At 43.6% G+C, this 26,852-nt stretch overlaps 1 protein-coding gene across 1 annotated transcript in view; it reads right to left on the bottom strand.

The window, feature by feature from the left end:
* Window positions 1–26,852, bottom strand: part of GABRB3 (gamma-aminobutyric acid type A receptor subunit beta3) — a 283,823-nt gene that overhangs the window by 67,519 nt on the left and 189,452 nt on the right. Inside the window, exon 4 of the mRNA XM_063953308.1 lies at window positions 6,255–6,475. Coding sequence (XP_063809378.1) covers window positions 6,255–6,475 — 221 coding nt within the window. The remainder of the gene's footprint in view (window positions 1–6,254; window positions 6,476–26,852) is intronic.

Genomic DNA, 26,852 nt, shown 5'->3' with positions numbered 1-26,852 from the left:
GATTTTTTTCTCAATCTCACCATAGCAGGTTGGGTCCAAAGTGGAGAGACCAATTCGTGCCGTCCGGGTCAGTCAAGAATAGAAATTTCTCCAATTTAGCAGGGGATGAGCAGTGAAATCTGTCCTCAGGAGTGAGGAAGCTGATAGTTAACATCAGCGAAACGCGTAGAGACGATATTGCTGGACAGATTTCACTGCTCATCCCCTGCTAAATTGGAGAAATTTCTATTCTTGACTGACCCGGACGGCACGAATTGGTCTCTCCACTTTGGACCCAACCTGCTATGGTGAGATTGAGAAAAAAATCCCTACCTGCATGAAAAAGCTTGCACATTGTGCTTAAAAGAGGGACTTTCAAAAGTTGTTACTCACCAAACATCTATACTGTGGACCATAATTTGGAGAGAATCCTAGCCTGGGGTACTATTTAAATTCTCCTAGGGGATTAGTGAATGTCCTTGACCCATGAACTGAACTTTTTAAGCTGATGATCTATGAATTGAGTCTATTTTAGTTAAATACAGATACCATAAAATTCTATGTTTTTAAATATTTTAATAAATTATCATATTAATTCAATATAAAACCTACCGTCCTTTTTGATTTGTATCTAATTATGTTATTTTGATTTTACGAGAGATTAGAGGGAATAACCCATTGGTACAACATAGCGCAGGTGTCTTTTCTTTTCTTCTTTGTGACTATATTGGGGATTACCACCCCCTACACCAGCTGCTATTGACAGCGCACCCCATCCATATTTCTCTTCAGCTGTCTATCAGTTCTCTTTTGCTGTTCAGAAAATGATAGACAGCATCTGATTGGTTGCTATGGGCAACATCACCAATTCTCTGCTTTAGAAGCTTTAGCAATTTTTTCCAGTGGTGCCTAATGCCATGATGGGACTAAATCCTTCCCCTTGGTTGAGGAAAGTACACCCAGTAACCAAATAACTGACAACTCATCTAAAAAGCCGTTCTTACCACCACTACAATAAGAGATGAGAATCATAAAAAATAAGAGAAAAATAATGGCAACCCTGAAAAACCACACCTTAATTACTGTGATAGGCTGCCATGACCTAGCATGATCAACCGATTTACATGTAAAAAGGAAACACCACTAACATCTTAAAGAGACCCTGTACTAACAATCTCCTGGGTTATTTCTGCTCCTGCCTTTTCATTCCTATGCATCAATTCTTGATCTGTTGTGTTCCAAATAGAATTTATTTTCTTCCATTGTACTGAAATACATATTGGAATAAAAATAAAATAAAAAAATCCTCACAAAAATGATCTACCTACACACTAGTACTGCCTGTTGCTCAAACTTGGGACTCCCTTTCACTGCATTCATTTACAAGCGGCCATCACTCGAAAACTGTAACGACTGGCTGGTAACGAAGGCCATTGTTGGTCAAACCAAGCTTTGCTTAATTAATAGCGGCTTTTCATAGTAAATGGATGGGTCAATTTTTTTTAAATCTTTATATTATCTACATTTGTTTTGTAGAGTAAGATTATTAACATGAGAAAAAAAGTGTGGAGAGTGCATATTTTTATGGCATTCCTTGCATCAGGGCTGGTAGAAGGGTTTTTAATGAACTGTTCTCAAAATGCTGCTGTCCCGCTACTGCGCCTTATGTAGAGGAAGAGTACTACCATACTTACAATACAACTCAATAATTTCAATACACCTCCCAAAATTGTTGATTTTTTGGAAAGTAATGAACAAAACAAGGATTTCAAAAAAGTAGACACATGAGCAGAAATAGCTTACACCATTTCAGATTCTTTAATATTGCATCTGTATTATTGCATCTTTTGTTGAAAGATGCAATATTAAAGCATCTGAAAAGATATCTCTGCGTGTGTGCATACTTCTTAGGGCAGCAGCACTCAGAGACCTTTAAATAATTTTCAAGTGTATTAAAAAAGTGGTGACATACCAACACTTTGGAGCATAATCACCCCTTTGCCAAAGTGAAGGTGTATTCACCATGACAAAGGAGTAATTATGCCCCGAAACATTGGTATGTCACCACTTTTTTAATACTCTTGAAAATGTCTCTGAGTGCTGCTGCCTGTTTGAATTGGAACAAGAGAGAGAGAGAGAGATATTATATATAGATTTGGATATGTGTGATATATCAGCCAGTGGATGTTAACCTTGAAGATGCACTCCTGCCATGGGGTAGTGGCTGCTGGAGTTGGACTGCCCGTCGCATCCACTGGTCAGGGCTAGCAGAGAAAGGGGGCAGATCAGCTGGTGATTGGGGAAGTCCTTGCCACCCGGCTGAAGGTGCCATCCCTGGTCATGATCTCCTTCTCAGCAGCTCCTTGTGCGGCTTGCAATACAGGCACATGGAGTGGATCTTCTCCCCGGTCATTGGGCCGGGGAAGGAAGGGGTGTAGCAAGCTTGGCAGAAGGGAGAGGTGGGGACAGGCCTCTGGCATGCGTCTCGACTCCAGCCCCGGGTCCGGCAGATCCGACACTTGTGCGCATGGAGAGACCGTGGGCCCCTCACATTCCTTCAGCATGTACAACACACATTCTGGATCTCATAGCCTTCATTTTTTTTGTTCTGCTCTGCGGGGCCACCCTTGAAGTGCCGGCGCTCATAGGCATCTGCCTATAGCTGCCTAATGGTGGCCCCAGCCCTGCCTGGCACCCTGAATTTTCCTAGAATCGTGTGCGATTCTTGGAATGAATATATATATCATGACATCATGGCATGCTGCATGTCGCCAAGCTACAACTGTTCACAGCCATCGATTGCTTCATTAATTCCTTTAGGAATTAAGGGAGCGATCGCTGGCTGCAAATAGTTGCAGCCTGGTGGGCCATGCCGCAAGCCACTTGTAGCATGCTGCATCACAGCAAAGAAGAGCATGGCTACATCTGTATACATACAGTATGTAACACACCCTAGTTTAACGGACTCAGCATATACTGAGTCTTGTCTTTCTCCACCCCCTTCCTTTGCTCCAGATCCTATCTCTACCCCTGCCCTACAAAACATTATTAAACTAATCACACAAACATATAAAAATGTATATGCTTAGACTATTTTTTTTAAATAAAGCCAAAAGCTGATTAACACCTGGTTACCTTATTTTTACAACATCAGTATTTTAAGTACCAACAAGCCAGATTTGATGTACATGCACACACACACCACAAGACCAAGGGGTGTAGTATGGTATGCTGGCGGCCGGGTTCCCGGCGACCAGCATACCGGCGCCGGGAGCCCGACTGCCGGCATACCGACAGCGTGGCGAGCGCAAATGAGCCCCTTGCGGGCTCGCTGCGGGCACGGTGGAGCGCTACGCGCGCCACACTATTTATTCTCCTTCCAGGGGGGTCGTGGACCCCACGAGGGAGAATCTGTGTCGATATGCCGGGTGTCGGGATTCTGGCGCCGGTATACTGTGCGCCGGGATCCCGACATTCGGCAACCAGAAGACCACCCAGACCAAGGATGCCTTAAAACATGACAGGCATTATCCAACAAAATGGCTCCTGCAGGGGACAGATTATATACAACAGACCACAAAGGTCCTAACCAGTGAAGGGACTTGATTGCATCGGTCACATGACCGGCCACATATGTGACTTTTAATACTGCCTTTGGACACTATGGGCATGCAGCCTGCAGCCTGTACAGCCACCCAGTACAATACTTCCAGCAGCTGGCTGACCCACTGGCACAGGGTGCACTGCCACCCTGTGACGGCACTGGCAGAAGCACTGCACAGTTCTCAATAGCCCCAACATTGATCAACCTCCAATCCTCCTTCTCGTTTACAACTTATACAGGGCAGTTCGCTCTTACTCTGCAGCAAAAATACAATTAACATCTGTAGTTAGTCTGTCATATAAATTAGTATAATTACTTACTTGGTTTCACTAAAAAAAAGTGTAAAACAGGTGCTATGTATGTACAGGAGTTTTAAATAAATACACATTGACTATTCAGGAAGTGATGGAATAGCAAGTGTGTAAATTTTTACTTCTACACGTAAAATAAAAATGACAGCTCTAAATTGTGTATCTCAGCATAATACTGTAAGCTTTCAACATCCGCCATCACGGAACTACAAAGTAGTCTGCACACATGCACCACGCTCCTCGCTTCCTAGATAAAACGCACAATGTAGCAAGCGTGCAACAAAACAATTAGAAACAAATATCTTCACTATAGGAATACCTTTGATTATTTGATAAATAAAAAGAATTTCAGGATAACAGTTATGAAAGCTAAACGCACAAGACTATTTGGAGACTTTGGGACGTTCTCAATTACAGTTGAAGTTTCACATTCTGATTGAATACCTGGCATAATGACTAAAGTATCAGGAGTTACATGTTGTAAAATAGAAATTTCATTACAAGCAAATTAAGGTTAGCTACAGTAGCATTACATTTAGCTCTTAAATTGATTCAACATTTGAGCATGTGATGTTCCTCCCTTGCTATTAAGGACTTCATAATCATGATCAAATAGGCATCTTCCAACATTGCCAGAATAATATATGTTAAGTGACTAGACCTACAAATATATTTTTTCTGGATGTCAATAATCTTTTGTTAACACTTCCTTACCGACATCAATATTTCTAGTTGTTGTTTGATACATACTGTTGAATTGATTGACTACTCTAGACACATCTGGGTTCACATTAGATTTTTTACAAGCGCACAAAAATGTTGGTTGCATACTGTACATCTGGTTTCAATTAGCCCCCAAAAGATCTCAAGTTCCTTGCTAATGGTTACAGCCAGTGCTATCTTTTATGCAAACAAAATTGTGGGTCCGCACCAGCCTGAAAGTAGTATAATGTAACTATAGATAGATATGTAGAACCAATGTAGAGACTGTTAAGCATAAATATACAACAGTGCTTGATTGGCGGTGCTCCCAGTAGTTTTGCAGATTAACTACAGTTGAAAGAAGAGAAAAAGACAAAAATACTTTTTTTCTGGGAGCACTCATTTGTAAATATAGATCATTTTGTGCCAAGTATGAATTTGATATAAAACTTAACCTTTATTTAGTTCATGGATAAAATATTAATCTTAATGGCGTTAGTTCATGGATAAAATATTAATCTTAATGATGAACAACATAATTAATCATAAAAATCTTGATTGACCTTTTTAACAAATGAGGTTCAAAATGGGGTGAAGGTGAAAATATCAAAAACGTGTGTTCAGGATTCCTTATGTGTGAATCAAAAGGATATCCAAATAATCACAGGACACTTGGGATATTCTCTTTTCTAGATTAGATTCCAAAGAAATGAATATTAGGTGATAGTCTCCTGGAAAAATTGCCCAAAGCACCTAGTATTCCCAGGTGGTCTCCCATCCAAGTACTGGCCAGGCATCACCTGCTTAGCTTCCGAGCGCGTTCAGGATAGTATGGCCGTGGTATCAGGAGTTACATGTTGTGAAATAGCAGGCAAATTAAGGTTAGCTACAGTAACATTACATTTAGCTCTTAAATTGATTCAACATTTGAGCTTCTGATGTTCCTCCCTTGCCATTAAGGACTTTATAATCATGATCAAATAGGCATCTTCCAACATTGCCAGAATAATATATGTTAAGTGACTAGACCTACAAATATATTTTTTCTGGATGTCAATAATCTTGTGTTAACAATTCCTTACCAACATCAATATTTCTAGTTGTTGTTTGATACATACTGTTGAATTGATTGTTATGGACTTCTTTAGACACATCTGGGTTCACATTAGATTGTTTACATGAGCACAAAAATGTTGGTTGCATTCTGTACATCTGGTTTCAATTAGCCCCAAAAAGATCTCAAGTTCCTTGCTAATGGTTACAGCCAGTGCTTTTAGCAAGAACCAGCAGGAACTCAGTTCCTGAACCTCTCATTAATTGTCACATAATCAAGAACTGGGTTCCTGAGCCTCTCCTTGTCCAAAATGTATTTTCTATAAGATAAGTTTTATTTTAAAGTCCATTTTGAGTGCATTCTTTTCTAAAAACCATCTATCTATCTATCTATCTATCTATCTATCTATCTATCTATCTATCTATCTATCTATCTATCTATCTCTTTTTTTAAGAGCTCTACCTCCAGACCCATAGTTCCTTAACAAAAGAAAAATAGCACTGGTTACAGCATCTATTTTCATGTGCACAATACAATTCAATATAATATTCCATAAACAAATCAACATTTATGATCATATAACATCTCTCACTAAGATAAATACCTTAGACCATATAAAACTGTCCCATCTGGATGAAGGCGAATCATACGGTTTTTCACTGTAACACCATGTACAAAAGACTTTTTGTCATTTAGAAAATAAGTGTCAGGAACCCATAGTTGATCTGCCACTCGGTTGTCAAGAGTAAGGTTGAGAGGAATTCCGGTATAGGCTAACCTCTTGTCCCTCCAGTATTGCTGAAAATACATCGTCAAAGTATAATCCTGCAAAGAGAATAGACACTATTCAGCAAATGACATATTAAAGCTCCATACAGATTATTCCGGAAATACGTTTCTAGACATCAATCGAAATCTCCCAACATTTCATAGCTGCACATAGAGGGCCTGATTCTGACTTGCACACAGCTATGTGTGCGACTGTATTTGGAATGCAGATATTTTTGTTTATGGAATGCTAATGTGACTATACGAACATCTTTAGATGTATGCATTGCACTGTTTTTCCTTCCACAGCTGTCATCATTAGTATTGCCTCTTAGAACTACCTATTTATCGTCTCTTGACACATGCGCAACTCACTCACATACCCCTTACAATCCCATGACACTCACATAAGATGGTTCTCTATGCATCCACCCAGAAACACTCATTTCACATACATATGGAGGAAAGCGGCCTAGATGTGTTAGTCACAGAATTGCACGGAGATACGCAGATATGTATGTTCACTACTGTGCAGGCACAATTTCCTAAGGATTCTCTACTACGGAGCTGTATGTGCCTATATAACAATTCAAGCACAGGCTCTTCAGGGCAACGAACTCCAATTTCCTCCTGCTACTGTTCAATGAGTCACCTTTAATTATGCACTTTGGGGAACATTTATCAAAGCTTGGAGAGAGATGAAGTTGAGAAAGATGGGGGTCTATTCATAGATCAGTGAAAAAGCACTGTTTTGCTCCCCCACTCATGTTTGCATCGCATCATCATACTTTTGTATGGTGAGTGCGATTCATAAAAGAACGGAGAGCTCTGCTTTCTGTTCCACTGCTGTGTACAGATTCACCAACTCAGGATAGCATAATCTGTACTACAATGTAAAAAAGGACAGGGAAGTTCCTTACTTCCCGCCGTCTGCTCATCATCCAACAGACCTCGGCACATGCACAGAAACAACCTGTCTTCGAATCCTCACTTATCAGACAGGACCGCAGCTGAAGACAGGATCGCCAGAACCCTAGATTTCACAGCACTTCACCGGAATTGCTACTTAACAAAGCTGCATATTGCATTGCACTAATACAATAAATAGTGAATTAAGTAACAATTCATTTATGCATATCTACCTGCCATGTTACAGGTTGTGGGGTATATTCATAGGGCGGTATTCAAATGATATATCACACCCAATCTCCTTTCTAAAGTGATCTCCGTTATCGTGCATATCGCGCCCACAGTAATCAGGTTTAGCTGCACAAAGGGTTGGGTGCCCTCGCTACCCCAGGGGTAGTGAGCTAAAATTGTTGTAATACGCCCATCAGCAGCAACAGAACGGGTGTGGAAGGGTGTGAAAAGAATTGAATACCGCCCATTAAGTAGTGAAAAGCCCTGTTTAACTGAAAACAGGAATTTTCATTGCTCCGCTCTAATTAGCAAGGGGGTTACCATTGAGAATTTCCTGACTTCTCCAGCAGTGCCCTCGCTCTGTTGCTACCCCATGCAGGATGTCATAATAGAGGTATGTACATCAAATAGAAGAGAGCTGGCAAGTTGAATACTTTCTACCTGTCCATCATCCGCTCAAGCTCCGCCCCCTTTCATAGACCATTGCAGCAGCTATGTAGTGACCTGCTGGTCACAGATTAATAGGGTTTTGTCCTTAGCTTCTCCCAAATAATAATTGCAGGCTATAAATAACTTTAATGCATCATATATGTTTATATAAAAAATAGATTACTATATATATATATATATATATATATATATACACATACATACATACATACATACAGTATATATAATCATTACATATATATTTTAGAATGTAATCATTATTGCTGCAATGGCTGATGGCCTAGGAAAGGAGGGGGCGGAGCAGATGATGGACAGAAAGCAGGGAAGTATTCAACTTCACATGTGACTTGCTTTCCAACTTCACATTATTCGGAGGACTGCAGGAGAAGAATGGACCGCTGGAGCCCTGATTTTAGGATTGCATCGCAAGAAAGGTAAGTACAGTATAAATGAATTTCTATGAAGTGATGCGATATAGTGAAAAGTTAATACACATTTACATGAATAGACCCCTGCGTTTGAAAAATGACATTTAAGAGCTGACTGGTTGGTACTTAATCTCTCTCCAAGCTTTGATCAATCGCCACCTTAATTTTTCACTTTACAGCAATGTGGTGAAATATTCACATCCCTCTACACTTGGCCATGACATTCACCCACAGAAATTGGAAATTCTAAAACAATCTGTTCCAGGGTAAATATCAATCTGTTTCATTTTCACTGCAATCGCAAAATATATCTGTCACCCACATGAGAAAACATGTGGTGTGTGGAAAGGAGTGTTGTTTCTTTTATTTTATTTTTAAGGTAATAAGTTAACTAATAATGCAATAATATGTAATAATAATAATAATAATGTAATAATAATACTAATAATAATAATAATAATAATAATAATAATAATAATAATAATAATAAAAAAGAGATGTTATAAAAGGAATATCATAAAATATTAAAAGATGGAGACATTAAAGGAGAACTTCAAAGACAACTAAACCCAAGAAATGAAATTATGAACAGGGGTGATCTGCCATCTTAAGCCATCCCCAAAAACCCTTCTGCCATCTTACATGCCACTGTCTCTGTAAGAATGTACCTGAGGCACAATTCAATAGTGAATCATGGGGGTTGTATAAAGCCTTTGAATGACAGAGGTACAGTGCAGCGTTTAATCCATTTTGCTAAAAACAACATTTTGGAATACCCTCATTAATTAGAAATAGAAATCTAGGGGTAAATTTACTAAGATGGGAGTTCTATTTAAGATGGGATGTTGCCCATAGCAACCAATCAGATTCCAGGTATTATCTTCTAGAAGGTGCTAGATAAATGAGAAGTAGAATCTGATTGGTTGCTATGGGCAACATCCCATCTTAAATAGACCTCCCATCTTAGTAAATTTACCCCCTAGCCTGCATTGTTTTTAAAAATGGCACCCTAAGAAAAGAAAATAATTTTCATGGCAAATTACTGAAAGTGAAATCTAATTTCAAATTAATCTACATTAATAAAGTATAAATCAAGTAAAGGCCCATACACACTGGGCGATTTTGAGCTGAAAGCAGCTCAATTTTGGTGTTTTGAGATGCTTTCAGCTCAAAGCTGCCCAGTGTGTATGGGCAAACGATGAACGGTGAGCGCTGAAGCGCGCTCCCGCTTCATCGCTGGCAGCCGCCATTCATCTACTAGTATTACCAGAAGATGAACGGCGGGGTCAGCGGCTTTCCATAGCGTCCTGCTATGGAAAGCCGCTCACTCCCGCTGACATTGCTGGGCAGGGGGGAAAAGCGTTCAGTGTGTATGCACTGAGCGCTTTTCAGCCCAGCGATGTCAGCGATCATCGCTGTGCATACACGCTGGGCAAAAACGCCTAGTGTGTATGCACCTTACGCTCATTTTCAATCACACTTTCCTCTCACTACACCCTGATGAAATGTTTGCTCATATTTGCATAATTTCAGGATGAAAGACTGGTGACATAATTTGACATTTGCAAACTCCTGTTGGTTTTCAGACATTTTGGGTGATTGGATCAATTTCTTTCTTGTAACTCTGTATTAATAGATTCCTGGTAAGTGATCTATTCCTATTACAAGTGATCTATTATAGGACAGATCCTGGGGGACTGGACATAAACCCAGAGCATTGCTTCACATAGATACTGTGCAGTTACAAATTACCTATAAATGTTATTCCAACATACAGTATGTTCCAGCATAAAAAACTGCTGTTTATGAAGTAGCACATAACTTTAGTCATTTTGTGGTTAAAATAAACCACTTACAGGTATATAAAAAGCGTTATCCTATGGCATTATCCGGATCCTTTAAAAAAAAAGAACAAAAAAAAAAAAAAGAAAAATCTGTAGAAAATATCCCTTCCTTGATGCTAACTGTAGCATTACAGTAGAGATATTTTGCAGGTGAATGTTGCAAGGAGGTTTTGAATAATTAATTTTTAAATCATTGAAAAAAAACATTAAGTTCTGGTTTAAATGTACAGATTTATTCTATTTTTACATTTATGGCAATGAGTGAAATTATAGAGTACATATTGAAAAACTATAGTGTTTCCCCCTTTCCCCTGTGTGCTGCAAAAGTAATTAATTTTCAATACACAAAGGTTGGGAAAACACCTTCAAATACAAATGAACATTGTAGCTAGTTTACTTCATAAGCATTTTAAAGTAAATTGCTTCATTGTACTTACAGCCAGGATTGGAACAAAAGAAAATGACTTTTTTTTCCTCTAAATGCTTAGTAATTGGATTTTATTTTCCAAACAATTAAAGCACGCTTGACATATAGAGAGTAAATACATTGCATGTTTACTTACTACAACGTTAACAATTGGTAGTTTGTTTTGGAATATCAATTTAAGCATTAGCAAATTACCTAATTTATTGAAATAAAAGATTATAAATTAGCAATGAAATAATGGCCCTCATTCCGAGTCGTTCGCTCGGTATTTTTCATCGCATCGCAGTGAAATTCCGCTTAGTGCGCATGCGCAATATTCGCACTGCGACTGCGCCAAGTATCTTTGCTATGAAGATAGTATTTTTACTCACGGCTTTTTCTTCGCTCCGGCGATCGTAATGTGATTGACAGGAAATGGGTGTTACTGGGCGGAAACACGGCGTTTTATGGGCGTGTGGATGAAAACGCTACCGTTTCCGGAAAAAACGCAGGAGTGGCCGGAGAAACGGGGGAGTGGTTGGGCGAACGCTGGGTGTGTTTGTGACGTCAAACCAGGAACGACAAACACTGAACTGATCGCACAGGCAGAGTAAGGTTGAAGTTACTCAGAAACTGCAAAGTAGTTTGTAATCGCAATATTGCGAATACATCGGTCGCAATTTTAAGAAGCTAAGATACACTCCCAGTAGGCGTAGGCTTAGCGTGTGTAACTCTGCTAAATTCGCCTTGCGACCGATCAACTCGGAATGAGGGCCAATGTACCATGTGAAGCAATGTAGTGTGAACTAGATGTATGATGTTACAGGAGCGCTGAAATGAAACTAGTGGTCATGCAAAACCTTTCACAACATTTTTCAACTGGAAAGTTAGCTGTGGTAGACTTGGTACACAGTGGTTCTCAAATTCGGTCCTCAGGACACCAAATGGTTCATGTTTTCCAGGTCACCTAGCAGGTGCATCTGTGTATTGATTACTAACCGATACATTTTAAAAGATGTGATTCTGTAAGGAGAACTGGAAAACATGAACTGTTTGGGGTCCTGAGGACTGAGTTTGAGAATCTAGGATATAACAGACAGAAGGAGGCTAAGGTGATCAGGAGTGCAAAGGCAGAAGCAGATGAGAAAATGGCCCAGTCAGTAGATAAAGGGGGCAAAACTTTTTTTTAAGTATGTAAGTGAAAGGAGAAAATCAAATGGAGGAATAATAATACTTAAGACAGGTACAGTAGTGAAAGTTTAGTTGAGTGGAGACAAGGCAATAGCAGATCATATAAATAATTATTTTGCTCAGTATTCACTACAGAATGAGAGGGTAAGGGGCCAAAGTTGAGGTAATAAGGTAGATAAAAGTACATTTACAGAGGAGAAGGTCCTAACAGAACTCTCTAAAGTGAAAGTGGATAAATCAGTGGAGGCAGATTGGATACATCCATGGATACTAAAAGAGCTTAAAGATGAGCTGGCAGCACCATTATTAGAGTTACTTAACCAGTCACTAGCTAAAGGAGCAATCTCAGAGGACTGGAAAAGAGTGAACGTACAGTAGTCCCACTGCACAAAAGTGTAAGAAAGGAAGAAGCAAGTAACTACAGACCTGTACACCTTACATCAGTAGTAGGGAAAGTAATGGAAACACTATTAAAATAAATAGTTGTAGAATATCTTAACTCTAACATCTTGCAGGATCCAAAACAGCATGGATTTACTGAGGGAAGATCATGCCAAATAGAGCTTATTGACTTTTTTTTTAACTCTGTAACTAAAATCATAGTTCAAGGTGGGGGGACGCAAAGATGTAGCATATCTAGACTTTAGTAAGGCATATGACATGGACCAACATCACAGACTGCTAAATAAACTCACAAGCATGGGATTGGATTATGAAACAGTTGAATGGATAAGAACCTGGTTGGAAACAGGCAGTTGTAGTAAATGGAGTGCATTCTAAGAAGCGATATATTACCAGTGGAGTACCCCAGGGATCTAAACTTGGATCAGTGCTCTTAAATATCTTTGTTGGTGACATTGCAAGCTGTATTAAGGGGAAAGTATGTCTTTTTGAAGATGTCACAAAGATATGCAACAGGGTTGGCACACCAGAAGAGGTAAAACAAATGACTGATTTATTTATTAGCAGTTTCTTATATAGCGCAGCATATTCCGTTGCGCTTTACAATTAGAACAACAATTATAGAACAAAACTGGGCAAAGACAGACAGACAGACAGAGGTAGGAAGGCCCTGCTCGCAAGCTTATGATCTAAATAGACTAGAGGAATGGTCAAGAACATGGCAACTACAGTTTAACACAAAAAATTGCAAAATCATGCACATGGGTCTCAATAATCCAAAGGCTAAATATATTATTAAGGGTACTATAATTGAAACTACTAAGGAGGAAAGTGATATAGGAGTCACTATTTCAAGTGACTTAAAGGCAGGGAAGCAATATAACAAAGCAATGAGAAAGGAAAGTCAGATGCTTGGTTGCATAGGAAAAGGAATCAGTTGTAGGAAAAAATAATTAATTCATACTTGACTTGCTCCATCGGACGCTATCTATTGGCGGCTGCAGGGAAAAACAACTCTATTCTCCCTCCCCCCTTCCGCCAGTGGTGCCATAGAAGTTAATAATAATAGTTCAGGTCACAACTTTGCCTTGCGTTTCAATCAAATGTTTTGGAAGGGTGCTGCAAAAATCTGATTTTAAAGAGCGAAGTATGACCAGCTCACAGAAGGTTTTAGGCTTTTAGGCTAGACAAAGGTAAACTTAAATAAAAAAAAATGAACATTAAAGGGAAAATTCTGAAAAATATTTAATATACTGTATATATATTGTTGGAAGTAAATTCTACATGTCTGTAAATAAATGACAGCCAATATGAATGAATGAGAAGATGCCGAAGCAGAAAATAAAAATAAAAATGACTTTTGAAATAGTTAAAACTGGAAGTGCATGATTGAAATGCATTATACTGTAGAAATACAAGGAATGGAGCTATATACAGTATCTGAAATGAAATCAGGCTGACAAAATACTGAAGCTGAATAGAGACAACTAGAGACAGCAATTCCAAACCCAAAACATTATCAAACAACAAAAATGAAACTGACCATATTGTTACATCGCAGGTATAAAAATCATAGCAATGACAGTGAAAATGGTGGGAAATACTGTACATAGCACAAAATGTACCTATATGCACTGTTAAAGGATTAAAGGGGAGATGTATCAAACCTTCTAAAGGTGAAGTAGCCCTCAGCCACCAATTAGTTCTGGATATCATTTTATATGATTTATTGATTGATTGATTGATTGATTGATTGATAGATATGGGCAACTTCCCCACTTGTCCTCTTTAGAAGGTTTGATACATCTTCCCCCATCCAGCTTTGATGGCATCCAACCATGGGGTAGATGTACTAAACGGCATTATGGGGGAGAAGTGATATCAGCGCAAGATATGTGCACTAGCAATGTATAAATGTATGTCACAACTTCAGCTATTGATTTTGACAGCTGCAGTGTCATTGTCTCATCACCACGGCAGGAACCTAGCTGCGGCAGCTGCTGGCTTTCGGACTGCGCACAGGAAATCACATGATGCTAGCAAGATCTCACGCATGCCCACTGGAGATGGCACGGGAGGAGAGACACAGTGCTGTGGGCTCTAGCAGTGATTGTCGGAGGGGGGAGTTTTCACTTGGTAATGCTTCCTGGTTCGCCTCAGTGAGTTAGGGTTACAACAGGGACGTTCAGTCAGGTGAGGCAGGGGAGGCAGAGCCTCACCTGTCATGCTCCCTATCATACTCAGAGTTCTCATTATAAAAATGACTGAACACAAAGAAAATATTTATAACAGACAGCATCTTCTTTGTATTAATGCAACTATCTTTACAGATAAAATGTACCAGAGTTGCAGGGCTCCTTCAATTGCAGGGAGAGATAGAGATGAGGCAGCAGCAGCTCAGCCTCATCTCTCGCACTGTCGGACGCTGCCTCTACAGATGGGCGGGGCTAAACAGCGGCCAATCAGACGTCATAGAACAGAGAAATGTGAGCATACCTCACAGTGGGGGCATGCTTAGGCTCTAATTGACAGCTCGGATTGGTCATGTGACCAATCCAGGATGTAAAGAAAGGCAGACACCGGAGCTGAGCTGCTTGGCAGGGGAGGAGGGAAGTGGGGACCCGCAGTGCCAGCAGCAGCCACCCGTGCACAGTGACTGGGGTGAGTAGCTGCCAGTACCTGGACTCGTGTGTGTGTGTGTGTGTGTGTGTGTGTGTAACATTTGTAGTGAGTGTGGGGACAGGACTGTGTGTGTGTGTGTGTGTGTGTGTGTGTCTGTGTGTGTAATCTGTAGTGAGTGTGGGGACAGGACTGTGTGTGTGTGTGTGTGTGTGTGTGTGTGTGTGTGTGTGTGTGTGTGTGTGTGTGTAATCTGTAGTGAGTCTGGGGACAGGACTGTGTGTGTGTGTAATCTGTAGTGAGTGTGGGGACAGGACTGTGTGTGTGTGTGTGTGTGTGTGTGTGTGTGTGTGTAATCTGTAGTGAGTGTGGGGACAGGACTGTGTGTGTGTGTGTGTGTGTGTGTGTGTGCGTGTGTGTGTAATCTGTAGTGATTGTGGGGACAGGACTGTGTGTGTGTAATCTGTAGTGAGTGTGGGGACAGGTGTGTGTGTGTGTGTGTAACATTTGTAGTGGGTGTTGGGACATGACTGTGTGTGTGTAATCTGTAGTGAGTGTGGGGACAGGGGGACAGGAGTGTGTGTGTGTGTGTGTGTGTGTGTGTGTGTGTGTGTGTGTGTGTGTGTGTATAATCTGTAGTGAGTGTGGGGACAGGACTCTGTGTGTATGTGGCATCTGTGGTGAGTGCTCTCCCTCCCCAGGTGCTGCTGACAATATCACTGATGATTGTATAACCCTGTGTAACCAGCTGCACCAGGCCAGCTGTGTTTCTGCAGATGAGGGGGCAATGGGGGGCACCTCACCACACCAGTTTACTCACACTATGGTGATGGCTGTGACCTGGGTATTACTGTATGTTCTCCCTGTGTTTGCATGGATGTAGTGCAGGGACATAACAGTTAAATTGTGTAGGGGGTGAGACAGGCTCCTGGCTCTGAGAGCCCCCACCATTTGTTCCTCCCCAGCCTCTGACCTCATCGCACGTCACTGGGTTACAGATAGGGTTATAATACTTACCAAAATCCATCAGAATGTTGGTAGTCAGGAATCCACCGCAGGGATTCTTACTGATGGCATGCTGAGTGCCATGATATCTTACCAAAACCATTTATATACTGTGTGTATACAATAGATAGATAGATAGATAGATAGATAGATAGATAGATAGATAGATAGATAGATAGATAGATTTATACACACATACATATATTTGCACAGTTGTGGAAGTCTTTGATGCATTTGGCGATTCACAGGCAGCCAGCAGCATCAGAATGTAACCTGCACCAGAGTTTGAGTATCCGCAAGTCATCACACTCCAAACAAGCACATTTCTGCATGTTCACATACTTTTGCCACTCACAGATATGTGATATTGGATCATTTTAGTAAATTATCCTTCTAACAAGCCTGGGCCCAGGTAATTAGTACCCTCCCTCGTTTCGGCACCCCTGGAGAGAATGTGTCTGGGTGCCTGCTGGGATGCGCTGTGCTATATCGTCTCTGGGCTCTTAGTATGAACTTACTCCCCAATTATTATCTGGTTTTTAATCAAATGAAGTTTGGTTATAAATGCAAACTTAAGGGTATGTTATAAGGTACACCTGCAAATGTACTGCTGTAGAATACAAGAATAATAGATGCAACTGATGAGTTCTATGACTATATAAAATTATGATTCCACAGAAGTACTTTATTGCTTAGAAAATAAATGTTTACATTTTAACGCTAGTTGCTTGGTCTAGTGAATCCTGCTTTATATTTATATTTACTTGTATAGCACCAGAAACTGGCATATTCTGTTACGCTTTACTTATATGGACATTTATACAAACTTTTAAAGAAAATTAATCATGTGACAAAAGTGACAATACTATGCTCTGAACATAAAGGTATATTTACACATATTTATGTCACATACTGTATATACACGTCACATACTGTATATACACATGTGCATACCTCCGAACTTTCTGCTTTGTCAAAGAGGGACACATGTGCGGCGAAGCCAGACGCTCCCGAAAAGGGAGAGGGGCCTATGAAAAGGGTGTGTGGCTTCCTGGGAGGACCCGCGAACACAAGCCACGCCCCCATTTTTGTCACTGAGGGGGCATCCCCAGCGCTCCGTGAGCTGCTGGCATGCCTTCTCTCCTCCTGTCTCCACTGAATAGATGCTGTGCGCATGCGCACAGCGTCTGTTCACCGCTGCTCTGCTTAGCAGAGCAGTGAGTGCAGGAGTCTCCCAACTGCCCCCCCACTCCCACCGCGGGACACTGCGGCCCGCGGGTGGGACAGCGGGACAGTCCCCAAAAAACGGGACTGTCCCGCAAAAATCGGGACAGTTGGGAGATATGCATGTGTGTGTGTGTATCTATCTATCTATCTATCTATCTATCTATCTATCTATCTATCTATCTATCTATCTATCTATCTATCTGTTTTTCAGATGAAGCCCTCAAGCCTTTTAAAATCCAACAACAAAGTAAAATAAATTCAGTGATATAAAACATGAATTCCCTATGATCTTCTGTAATCCCCTATAATAAAGGGGTAGCCTTTAAGTACTCCTGTATGTACTCCAAGAAAATGTGATAAAAAGGAAAAAGAGACAAAAGATACAAGACATATACAATCAAAGTGACATAGGGGTTAATTCAGTCCTGATCGTAGCAGCAAATTTGTTAGCAGTTGGGCAAAACCATGCGTGTCATTCCAAGTTGTTCGCTAGCTACTTTTTGCAGCGCTGCGATCAGGTTAAATCTTGGCAAAACCGCGCATGCGTATGCACTGCAATGCGCAGGCGCGTCATACTGGTACAAAGAGGATCGTGCTGGGCGATGGATTTAACGAAGAATTCATTCGCACAGCCGATCGCAAGGTGATTAACAGAAAGAGGGCATTTATGGGTGTCAACTGACGGTTTTCTGGGAGTGTTTGGAAAAATGCAGGTGTGTCCAAGCATTTGCAGGGTGGGTGTCTGACGTCAATTCCAGAACCGGACAGGCTGAAGTGATCGCAGTGGCTGAGTAAGTCCAGAGCTACTCAGAAACTGCAAAAAACTTTTTTGTGCCGTCGGCTGCAAAAGCGTTTGCACACTTGCAAAGCGAAAATACACTCCCCCATAGGCGGCGACTATCTAATCGCAGCACAGCAAAAAGTTGCTAGCGAGCGATCAACTCGGAATAACCCCCCATGTGTACTGCAGGTGTGCCAGATATAACATTTGCAGAGAGAGGTAGATTTGGGTGAGTTATTTTGTTTCTGTGAGAGTAAATCCTGGCTGCTTTATTTTTAGATTTATGTAGCGCTGCTGTTCCAATGCAAATACGGACAATTACTTTATAAAAAAAAATTGTGTTAAAAATACACATATTTATTGCACACTACAATACAATACACTCGGCCGATGTTAATAGACAAACAAGGCAAGTCACTTCATTAGAGCCATATACATGATCAGTGCCATTTCTTGCGGCGGGCGAGCCGTGCAACCGTATGGGGCGCCCGTCGCGGCACTTCTAATGCTCTTTGATTACCCCTCCTCCCTCCTCCCGAATACCCAGCACGGGGGGCGGAGTTTCGCGGAATGACGCGGGTGCGTCGTGACATCACCATGCAATCGCGTCATTCCACGAAACTCCGCCCCCCGAGCTGGGTACTCGGGAGGAGGGGTGAACCAAGCAGCTACAGGAAGGGCCGGCGTGACGAAGACGAGGGAGAGGCGGCCGAAGAGCGGGAAGAACTGCTTCAAATGTAAGTCAGTCTCTCTCTCTACCCCCCTCCTCTGCCACCTGCTGGAATGTGTAAAATAGGGACTCTTGCCTGCCATCATGTGTAAAATGGGGACTCTTGCCTGCCATCATGTGTAAAATGGGGACCCTTGCCTGCCATCATGTGTAAAATGGGGACTCTTGCCTGCCATCATGTGTAAAATGGGGACTCTTGCCTGCCATCATGTGTAAAATGGGGACTCTTGCCTGCCGTATTGTGTAAAATGGGGACACTTGCCTGCCGTATTGTGTAAAATGGGGACTCTTGCCTGCCGTAATGTGTAAAATTGGGACTCTTGCCTGCCGTAATGTGCAAAATGGGGACTCTTGCCTGCCGTGCTGTGGAAAATGGGGACACTTGCCTGCCGTATTGTGGAAAATGGGGACACTTGCCTGCCGTATCGTGGAAAATGGGGACTCTTGCATGCCGTATTGTGGAAAATGGGGACACTTGCCTGCCATATTGTGGAAAATGGGGACTCTTGCCTGCCGTATTGTGGAAACTGGGGACTCTTGCATGCCGTATTGTTGAAAATGGGGACTCTTGCCTGCCGTAATGTGGAAAATGGGGACTCTTGCATGCCGTATTGTTGAAAATGGGGACTCTTGTCTGCCGTAATGTGGAAAATGGGGACACTTGCCTGTCGTATTGTGGAAAATGGGGACACTTGCCTGCCGTATTGTGGAAAATGGGGACACTTGCCTGCCGTAATGTGTATAATGGGGACTCTTGCCTGCCGTAATGTGTAAAATGGGGACTCTTGCCTGCTGTAATGTGTAAAATGGGGATTTAATGTATCAAGGGCATTGCGGTGTATGGCATAATATATTTTTTTTTATTTTTTTCCTGTGGTCGCCGTGATCATCGGTGCAAGGTCAAAAACTGGGGTGTAAGGTAGTCTTTTCAGACAAGGCCACGCCCATTTTAGCAAGATCACGCCCATTTTATTGAGGTCACGTCCCCTTTCCAGTGTATATGTGTCATCATGTGTATGGCTCTAGTGAAGTGACTTTGTGGGATATACAGTTCGTAAGCGCATGGACTCATTGTTGCCATTTATAAATAAATTATTGCTATCTTGTTACAAAAAGCTTGTGAGCAGGGCCTTCCTACCTCTATGTCTGTCTGTTTTTACCCAGTTTTGTTCTATTACTGTTGTTCTAATTGTAAAGCGCAACGGAATATGCTGCGCTATATAAGAAACTGTTAATAAATAAATAATAAATAAATAACCTAAGATAATACGGCTCTGCAGGAGCATATACTTGTATAATTATTTTATTGCCTTGTTTGTCTGTTAACACCGGCTGAGTGTATTTTATTGTACTGTGCAATAAATATGTGTATTTTTAACACATTTTTTTTTTTTTTTTAATAAAGTAATTGTCCGTATTTGCATTGGAACAGCAGCGCTACATAAATTTATTTATTTTTCCTTTGGTTGTTTGTTTGGTGGATTTAGTGATTCTCTATTTGTAGCAGCAGCTGAGCCAATACATTTATATTGATAAAACAGAGTCAGTTGTAATAGAGCGGCCAAAGCTCAGTGTTCAGTCACTTAGTGGCTGAGCATATATATTTATTTGTCTTTTTGCTTTATTTTTACACTGCAATTTAGAGTTCAGTTTGAACACATCCCACCCAAATCTAACTCTCTCTGCACATGTTATATCTGCCCCCCCAGCAGTGCACATGGTTTTGCCCAACTGAATTGCCCCCATAGTGCTATATAACTTATAAGCGACAATAACTACAAAAGTGACTTTCAATTAAGTCCTCATACATATATACAGTGGTTAAAGTGGGCCGGAACGGGGCGGAACTGCGTTCCGTCACCTCTAATTGCAGGCGGAACCAGTTCCGTCTCCGTCCGGCCACAGCATCTTTTCCCTGCTCCACTGTAAAGGTGGCAGCGGCCGCCAGCCAATCACGGCTCGCGGACCGGCTGCAGCACCAATCAAACGAAGGGGAGGCTTTTTAAAATCTAGCGTGAGCCAATCACGGCTCCCGGACCGCCAGCCAATGAGAAGCTGCCAAGTGGCAGCTTCTCATTAGCTGGCGGCCCGGAAGCCGTGAGTGGCGCACAATCGGCGCTATTCAAAGTGCCCTCTCCCCCCCTGCCAGGGAGGTTACAGTGCCTGATCTCCCCCGCTGCCGCAGCCGCCGGAGTGTGAGCCGCGGGCTGTAACGCCCGATCCCCCCGCAGCCGCCGGAGTTTACTGTGAGGCCAGTAATGCACGTGCCTCACAGAGCAGAAGTGTCAGCACCGGCGGAAATGGCGGCCTCTTTACCCACCTGGCAGTCATGGCAGAAGCACATCAGTTGTGGTAGGTCTAACCCCCGGTGGCTAGTTTAAAGTGTCTGCGACGGCTGGTGTAGCAGCAGCAGCATAGCAGTGGTGGTTTCTTTAGTTCCGCTGCCCCCCCTCCCGGAGGCATGTTTAAAATGTAAGTATTGCTGGAAATTGGCACAAAGTAGATGCTGTAGGTGTGTTAGCAATATGAGACCACTATGTGTTTCTGTGATTACAGGACACTGCTCCTGCATAATGACTTGCAAGCACATGTGTCTATGTAACCCTCATCCTTTATCCTAATACTAATTCTATGCCCTATCCCTCACCCTTAGTCCAAACACCGTAATTCTCTTACCTTGACCCTCACCCTTAAGTGCTTTGAGTCCTATTGGAGAAAGTGCGATGATAGATAAAATTATTATTACTGTAACATTACACCAACATCCTGTCACAGTGCAGGAGCCCACACTGCAAACAGGTAGTCTCTGGGGGGCAGCCCACATCTCCAGGACCCCAGAGTGACAAAAACAGGTTCGTGCAACAAGGCCATGAACCTTCCCTGAAGTCACGCCCTCTTTACACAGCGCAGCGCCGCGCATTCTGCTTACACCCACAATCTCCCTGAACCTAGTTTTCAAAAGTAGGCAAGTACGCCCTAAGCTTAGTGACCCGCGAACTGTAATGCCCTCCCCACCTCCACTGGATCGCTGTCTGCAAGTGAGTGATGGTCCGCGGCCCTATCCTAACCATGGCACACCCCTGGGCGGCAGCTGGCAGGAGAGACAACTCACCCTCCACATGAACACCTCCAGGTAACTGCTGCTACATTTCACAGCTCTGGGAGCCCAGTCTTTCTCCCCCTCATCTCTCTCTCTTTTGCAATGTCTCTCTCTCTCTTTTGCCACGTGTCTCTCTCTCTCTCTCTCTCTCTCGCAATGTCTCTATCTCCATGTCTCTCACCCTCTCTTGCCATGTCACTCTTTTTGTCTTCCTTCTCATGTATCTCTCTCCCTCCCTTCCCATGTCTCTCTCTGCCCATGTTTCTTCCTCCCCAAGTCTCTCTCTCTTTGTCTTGTTCCCTCCTCATGTCTCTCTCTCTTTCTTTATAAAAATATCCAGCACCTGCCGTGCTCATAAGCAGTATATGCTTGTAACATGACGGCACCCGGAGACTTGATAAAGTGCAAAAAGCTGCTGTTTATTTCAATAAACAGAACCTTTTTGCACTTTATCAAAACTGAGTGCCTATATATATATATACATGGTGAGTGCTGAATTTTCTATTTGTATGTATTTGGGTAGGTGGCCATGGGCTACATGCACCCCACCCTATGAGTGGTGAGTGCAGACACTGCACCCCGCTTCTGAGGTGGTGAGTGCAGTGGTTTTCTATATTTGTTCTATCTATCTATCTATGTGGAAAACCCCCACATAAAATCCTGCATTTGCCCCTGGAGGGGGCTCTACCTGCCATACTGTGTAAAATGGGACTCTACCTGGCGTAATGCGTGATAGGGGCTCTACCTGGTGTAATGTATGTAAGTGGTGCTACTGTGCAACGTGATTTGAATAATATAGATTACTGTGCAGCGTAATATGAATTGGTATTATTTTGTGGTATTGGTATTTCCCCCCTATATTTTTGTCACCGGTCCTATTTTAAATATGGGGGGGCGATGCTGTTTCTTGCACAAAGCGCTAAAATGTATGGACTCATGAGGAGAGTGACAGACAAAGGAAACAAGAAAGCAGAAGGGACAGATAGAAGACATAAGAGGTGAGCAAAGGTTGTTCAACATATACTGCTATATTGTAAATCAAATCTAAAATTAGGAGAGGGAGGGCACTGCTGTGGGCATTGTGTGTGTAAGAGGCTCTGCTATTGTGGGCATTGTGTGTGTAAAGGGCACTAGCATGTGGGGCGGGCAATGTGATTAAGATTGTGCTACTGTGATGCATTATTTTGAATTGGTGGTACTTTGGTGTGGCCACGCCCCTTCCTTGTGAGGCCACACCCCTTTCCGCACTAAGCAGGAGGGGTTGCTGGCGAGGTGAGTTCCCCCACCTCTCCAGGACCACTTTAAGCCCTGCATATATATCTTTATAGTCCACTGTATAAAGAACAGGGGCCCATCTCTGAAACTGCAGATGAGGGTGTCTGTCGCAGCAGCTGCAGGGTCACCAGGCTTCCGTGCGTGAGCGAGACCGGCTGCTGCAGACCGTGTGCCTCTCTCCCCGGACAAAGCTGTGTCACCAAGCTGGGGTTCATAAGACAGGCTGCTGTGGACCATGCACCCCTCTTCCCAGACACAGCGGTGTCACCAGGCTGCCATATATGAGAGAGGCCGGCTGCTGCGGACAGTGCACCCCTTCCCCCGGACACAGCTATGTCTACAGGCTGCAGTGCATGAGACCAGCTGCTGCTGCGAACTGTGCGCCCTGCTCCCCAGACACAGCTGTGTCACCAGGCTGCAGTGCGTGAGACAGACTGCGCTTGCTTCAGACCGTGCCCCTCTCTTCCCGGACACAGCAGAAGGAGCGGATTTAGGGGTGTGGGCACCCCCTGCCTAATTTTATTATTTTTATTTGGTATAAGCCCGCATTTGATGATAGCCAACTTAATAGAATAATAAAAAAGCCACTAACTATGACATTTTGTTATTTTTAAATATGTATATTCACTAAGTAGGACAGCTTACAGGGGCAGTATGTGCATGTCCTAGCTATTTACACTCCATTCAAGATGGATTATGGTACAGTACAGTGGTTATATTTTGCGGTTACTGGTCATTTTTGGACTGACAGTACCAACACATACATCCAAGTGCCGCCCCCAAACAAGAGTCGCCTCTAGGCGTGTGTCTCACGTGCCTACTGGGAAATTCGCCACTGACAATGGTGTGATCAGGCTGCCGTGCGTAAGAGAGACCGGCTGCTGCTGCTAACCGTGCGCCCCTCTCCCCGGACACAGCAGTATCACCAGGCTGTCGTGCATGAGAAAGACTGGCTGCTGCTGACCATACACCCTTCTCCCCGGACACAGAGGTGTCACCAGGATGCCGCGCATGAGAGAGACTGGCTGCTGCTGCTGACCATACGCCCTTCTCCCCGGACACAGAGGTGTCACCAGGATGCCGACCATGAGAGAGACTGGCTGCTGCTGCTGACCATGCGCCCTTCTCCCCAGACACAGCAGTATCACCAGGCTGTCATGCATGAGAGAGACTGGCTGCTGCTGCTGACCATACGCCCTTCTCCCCGGACACAGAGGTGTCACTAGGATGCCGTGCATGAGAGAGACTGGCTGCGGCTGCTGACCATGTGCTCCTCTCCCCGGACACATAGGTGTCACCAGGCTGTCGTGCATGAGAGAGACTGGCTGCTGCTGCTGACCATGTGCCCTTCTCCCCGTCCACAGCAGTATCACCAGGCTGTCGTACATGAGAGAGACTGGCTGCAGCTGCTGACCATACGCCCTTCTCCCCGGACACAGAGGTGTCACCAGGCTGCCGTGCATGAGAGACACTGGCTGCTGCTGCTGACCATACGCCCTTCTCCCCGGACACAGAGGTGTCACCAGGCTGCCGTGCATGAGAGACACTGGCTGCTGCTGCTGACCATGCGCCCTTCTCCCCGGACACAGCAGTATCACCAGGCTGCCGTGCATGAGAGAGACTGGCTGCTGCTGCTGACCATGCGCCCTTCTCCCCGGACACAGAGGTGTCATCAGGCTGCCGTGCATGAGAGAGACTGGCTGCTGCTGCTGACCATGCGCCCTTCTCCCCGGACACAGAGGTGTCACCAGGCTGCTGTACCTGAGAGAGACTGGCTGCTGCTGCTGACCATGTGCCCTTCTCCCCGGACACAGCACAATCACCAGGCTGTCGTGCATGAGAGAGACTGGCTGCTGCTGCTGACCATGCGCCCTTCTCCCCGGACACAGAGGTGTCATCAGGCTGCCGTGCATGAGAGAGACTGGCTGCTGCTGCTGACCATGCGCTACTCTCCCCGGACACAGAGGTGTCACCAGGCTGCTGTGCCTGAGAGAGACTGGCTGCTGCTGCTGACCATGTGCCCTTCTCCCCGGACACAGCACAATCACCAGGCTGTCGTGCATGAGAGAGACTGGCTGCTGCTGCTGACCATACGCCCTTCTCCCCGGACACAGAGGTGTCACCAGGCTGCTGTGCCTGAAAGAGACTGGCTGCTGCTGCTGACCATACGCCCTTCTCCCCGGACACAGAGGTGTCACCAGGATGCCGTGCATGAGAGAGACTGGCTGCTGCTGCTGACCATGTGCCCTTCTCCCCGGACACAGCACAATCACCAGGCTGTCGTGCATGAGAGAGACTGGCTGCTGCTGCTGACCATGTGCCCTTCTCCACGGACACAGCAGAATCACCAGGCTGCCGTGCATGAGAGAGACTGGCTGCAGCTGCTGACCATACGCTCCTCTCCCCAGACACAGAGGTGTCATCAGGCTACTGTGCATGAGAGAGACTGGCTGCAGCTGCTGACCATGTGCCCTTCTCCCCGAACACAGAGGTGTCACCAGGCTGCCGTGCATGAGAGAGACTGGCTGCTGCTGCTGACCATACGCCCTTCTCCCCGGACACAGAGGTGTCACCAGGATGCCATGAATGAGAGAGACTGGCTGCTGCTGCTGACCATACTCCCTTCTCCCCGGACACAGAGGTGTCAGCAGGCTGCCGTGCATGAGAGAGACTGGCTGCTGCTGCTGACCATGCGCCCTTCTCCCCGGACACAGAGGTGTCACCAAGCTGCAGTGTGTGGGAGAGAACATCTCTGCTCCTGATCATTTTGTCAGTCAGGGGCCCCACAATTTCTGATGGCAGCCCCATACCCTCCAACATTTTACACATAAAAATCGGTACAAATTAGAAAAGTAGGCGTGGCTACGGGTAAAGGGCTTTTCCTATACTTTCAATGGAAGTTTAGAGAGCCAAAAATCGGTACAGACCATAAAAAAAGGTACTGTACCTATTAAAAAGGTACAGTTGGAGGGTATGCAGACCTGATAAAGAATATCTGTTTTCAATGTTAGGAAAAGCATACTGATCAATCGTTATTACTAAAGTAATCTTTATAGTATCAGCCTCTTCTCTAGAACGCACTGTATTACATACATTACGTACAAGCATAGATAGTAAGTAAGCTTTTTTTTCAGGTAAAATGATTTCTGGCTATTTCAGTTACAGTTAAATAAACATAATATATAAAAAAAGCAAACTGTGGGTGGCTGTGCCTCGCTGAACTGACACTTTTAAAAACCTGACTATACTTTCTGTTAATATGTGAATGCTGACTTCAGCTGCTGGGAGGCTGGGATTCCCAAAATGAGCATTCAGCAGTTACAGCTGGAGGGAGTGCGCCTGAATGGATCTTCTGGGCAAAGCTAGAGAGTGGAAAGGAAGACACGCCAGAGAGGATGAAAGTGGAAACCTCAGATGACCAATTTTATATCTCTATTGTCTCTTCCGCATAATGTTTTTCTTTAAAATAAATGGAACGATTTCACAGAAGACAAAAAAGGATGCATCTTTCTTTGATAGACAAATGTAGTCTTTATAAGCAGTCCCATCTTTTAAATTATAGATATTAGTGATTTTATTGACTATGAATTTTTGATGTCACTACAAAATCACACATTCTCTGAATAGAAACTACTGAAGATGCAGCAACTACTGTACTCAGTTTCTGGTTGGTTAGCTCTGACAATGGGGGTCATTCAGACCTGATCGCATGCTAGGATTTTCCGCTGCGTTGCGATCAGGTCAGAACTGCACATGCGTATGCACCGCAATTCGCAGGCGCGTAGTACGGCTACAAAGCGTATCGTTACTGGGCAATGGATTGTATGAAGAATCCA

This window comes from Pseudophryne corroboree, chromosome 2, assembly GCF_028390025.1.
Source record: "Pseudophryne corroboree isolate aPseCor3 chromosome 2, aPseCor3.hap2, whole genome shotgun sequence".
Classification (NCBI taxonomy): domain Eukaryota; kingdom Metazoa; phylum Chordata; class Amphibia; order Anura; family Myobatrachidae; genus Pseudophryne; species Pseudophryne corroboree.
This window is presented reverse-complemented; position numbering and strand designations above follow the sequence as displayed.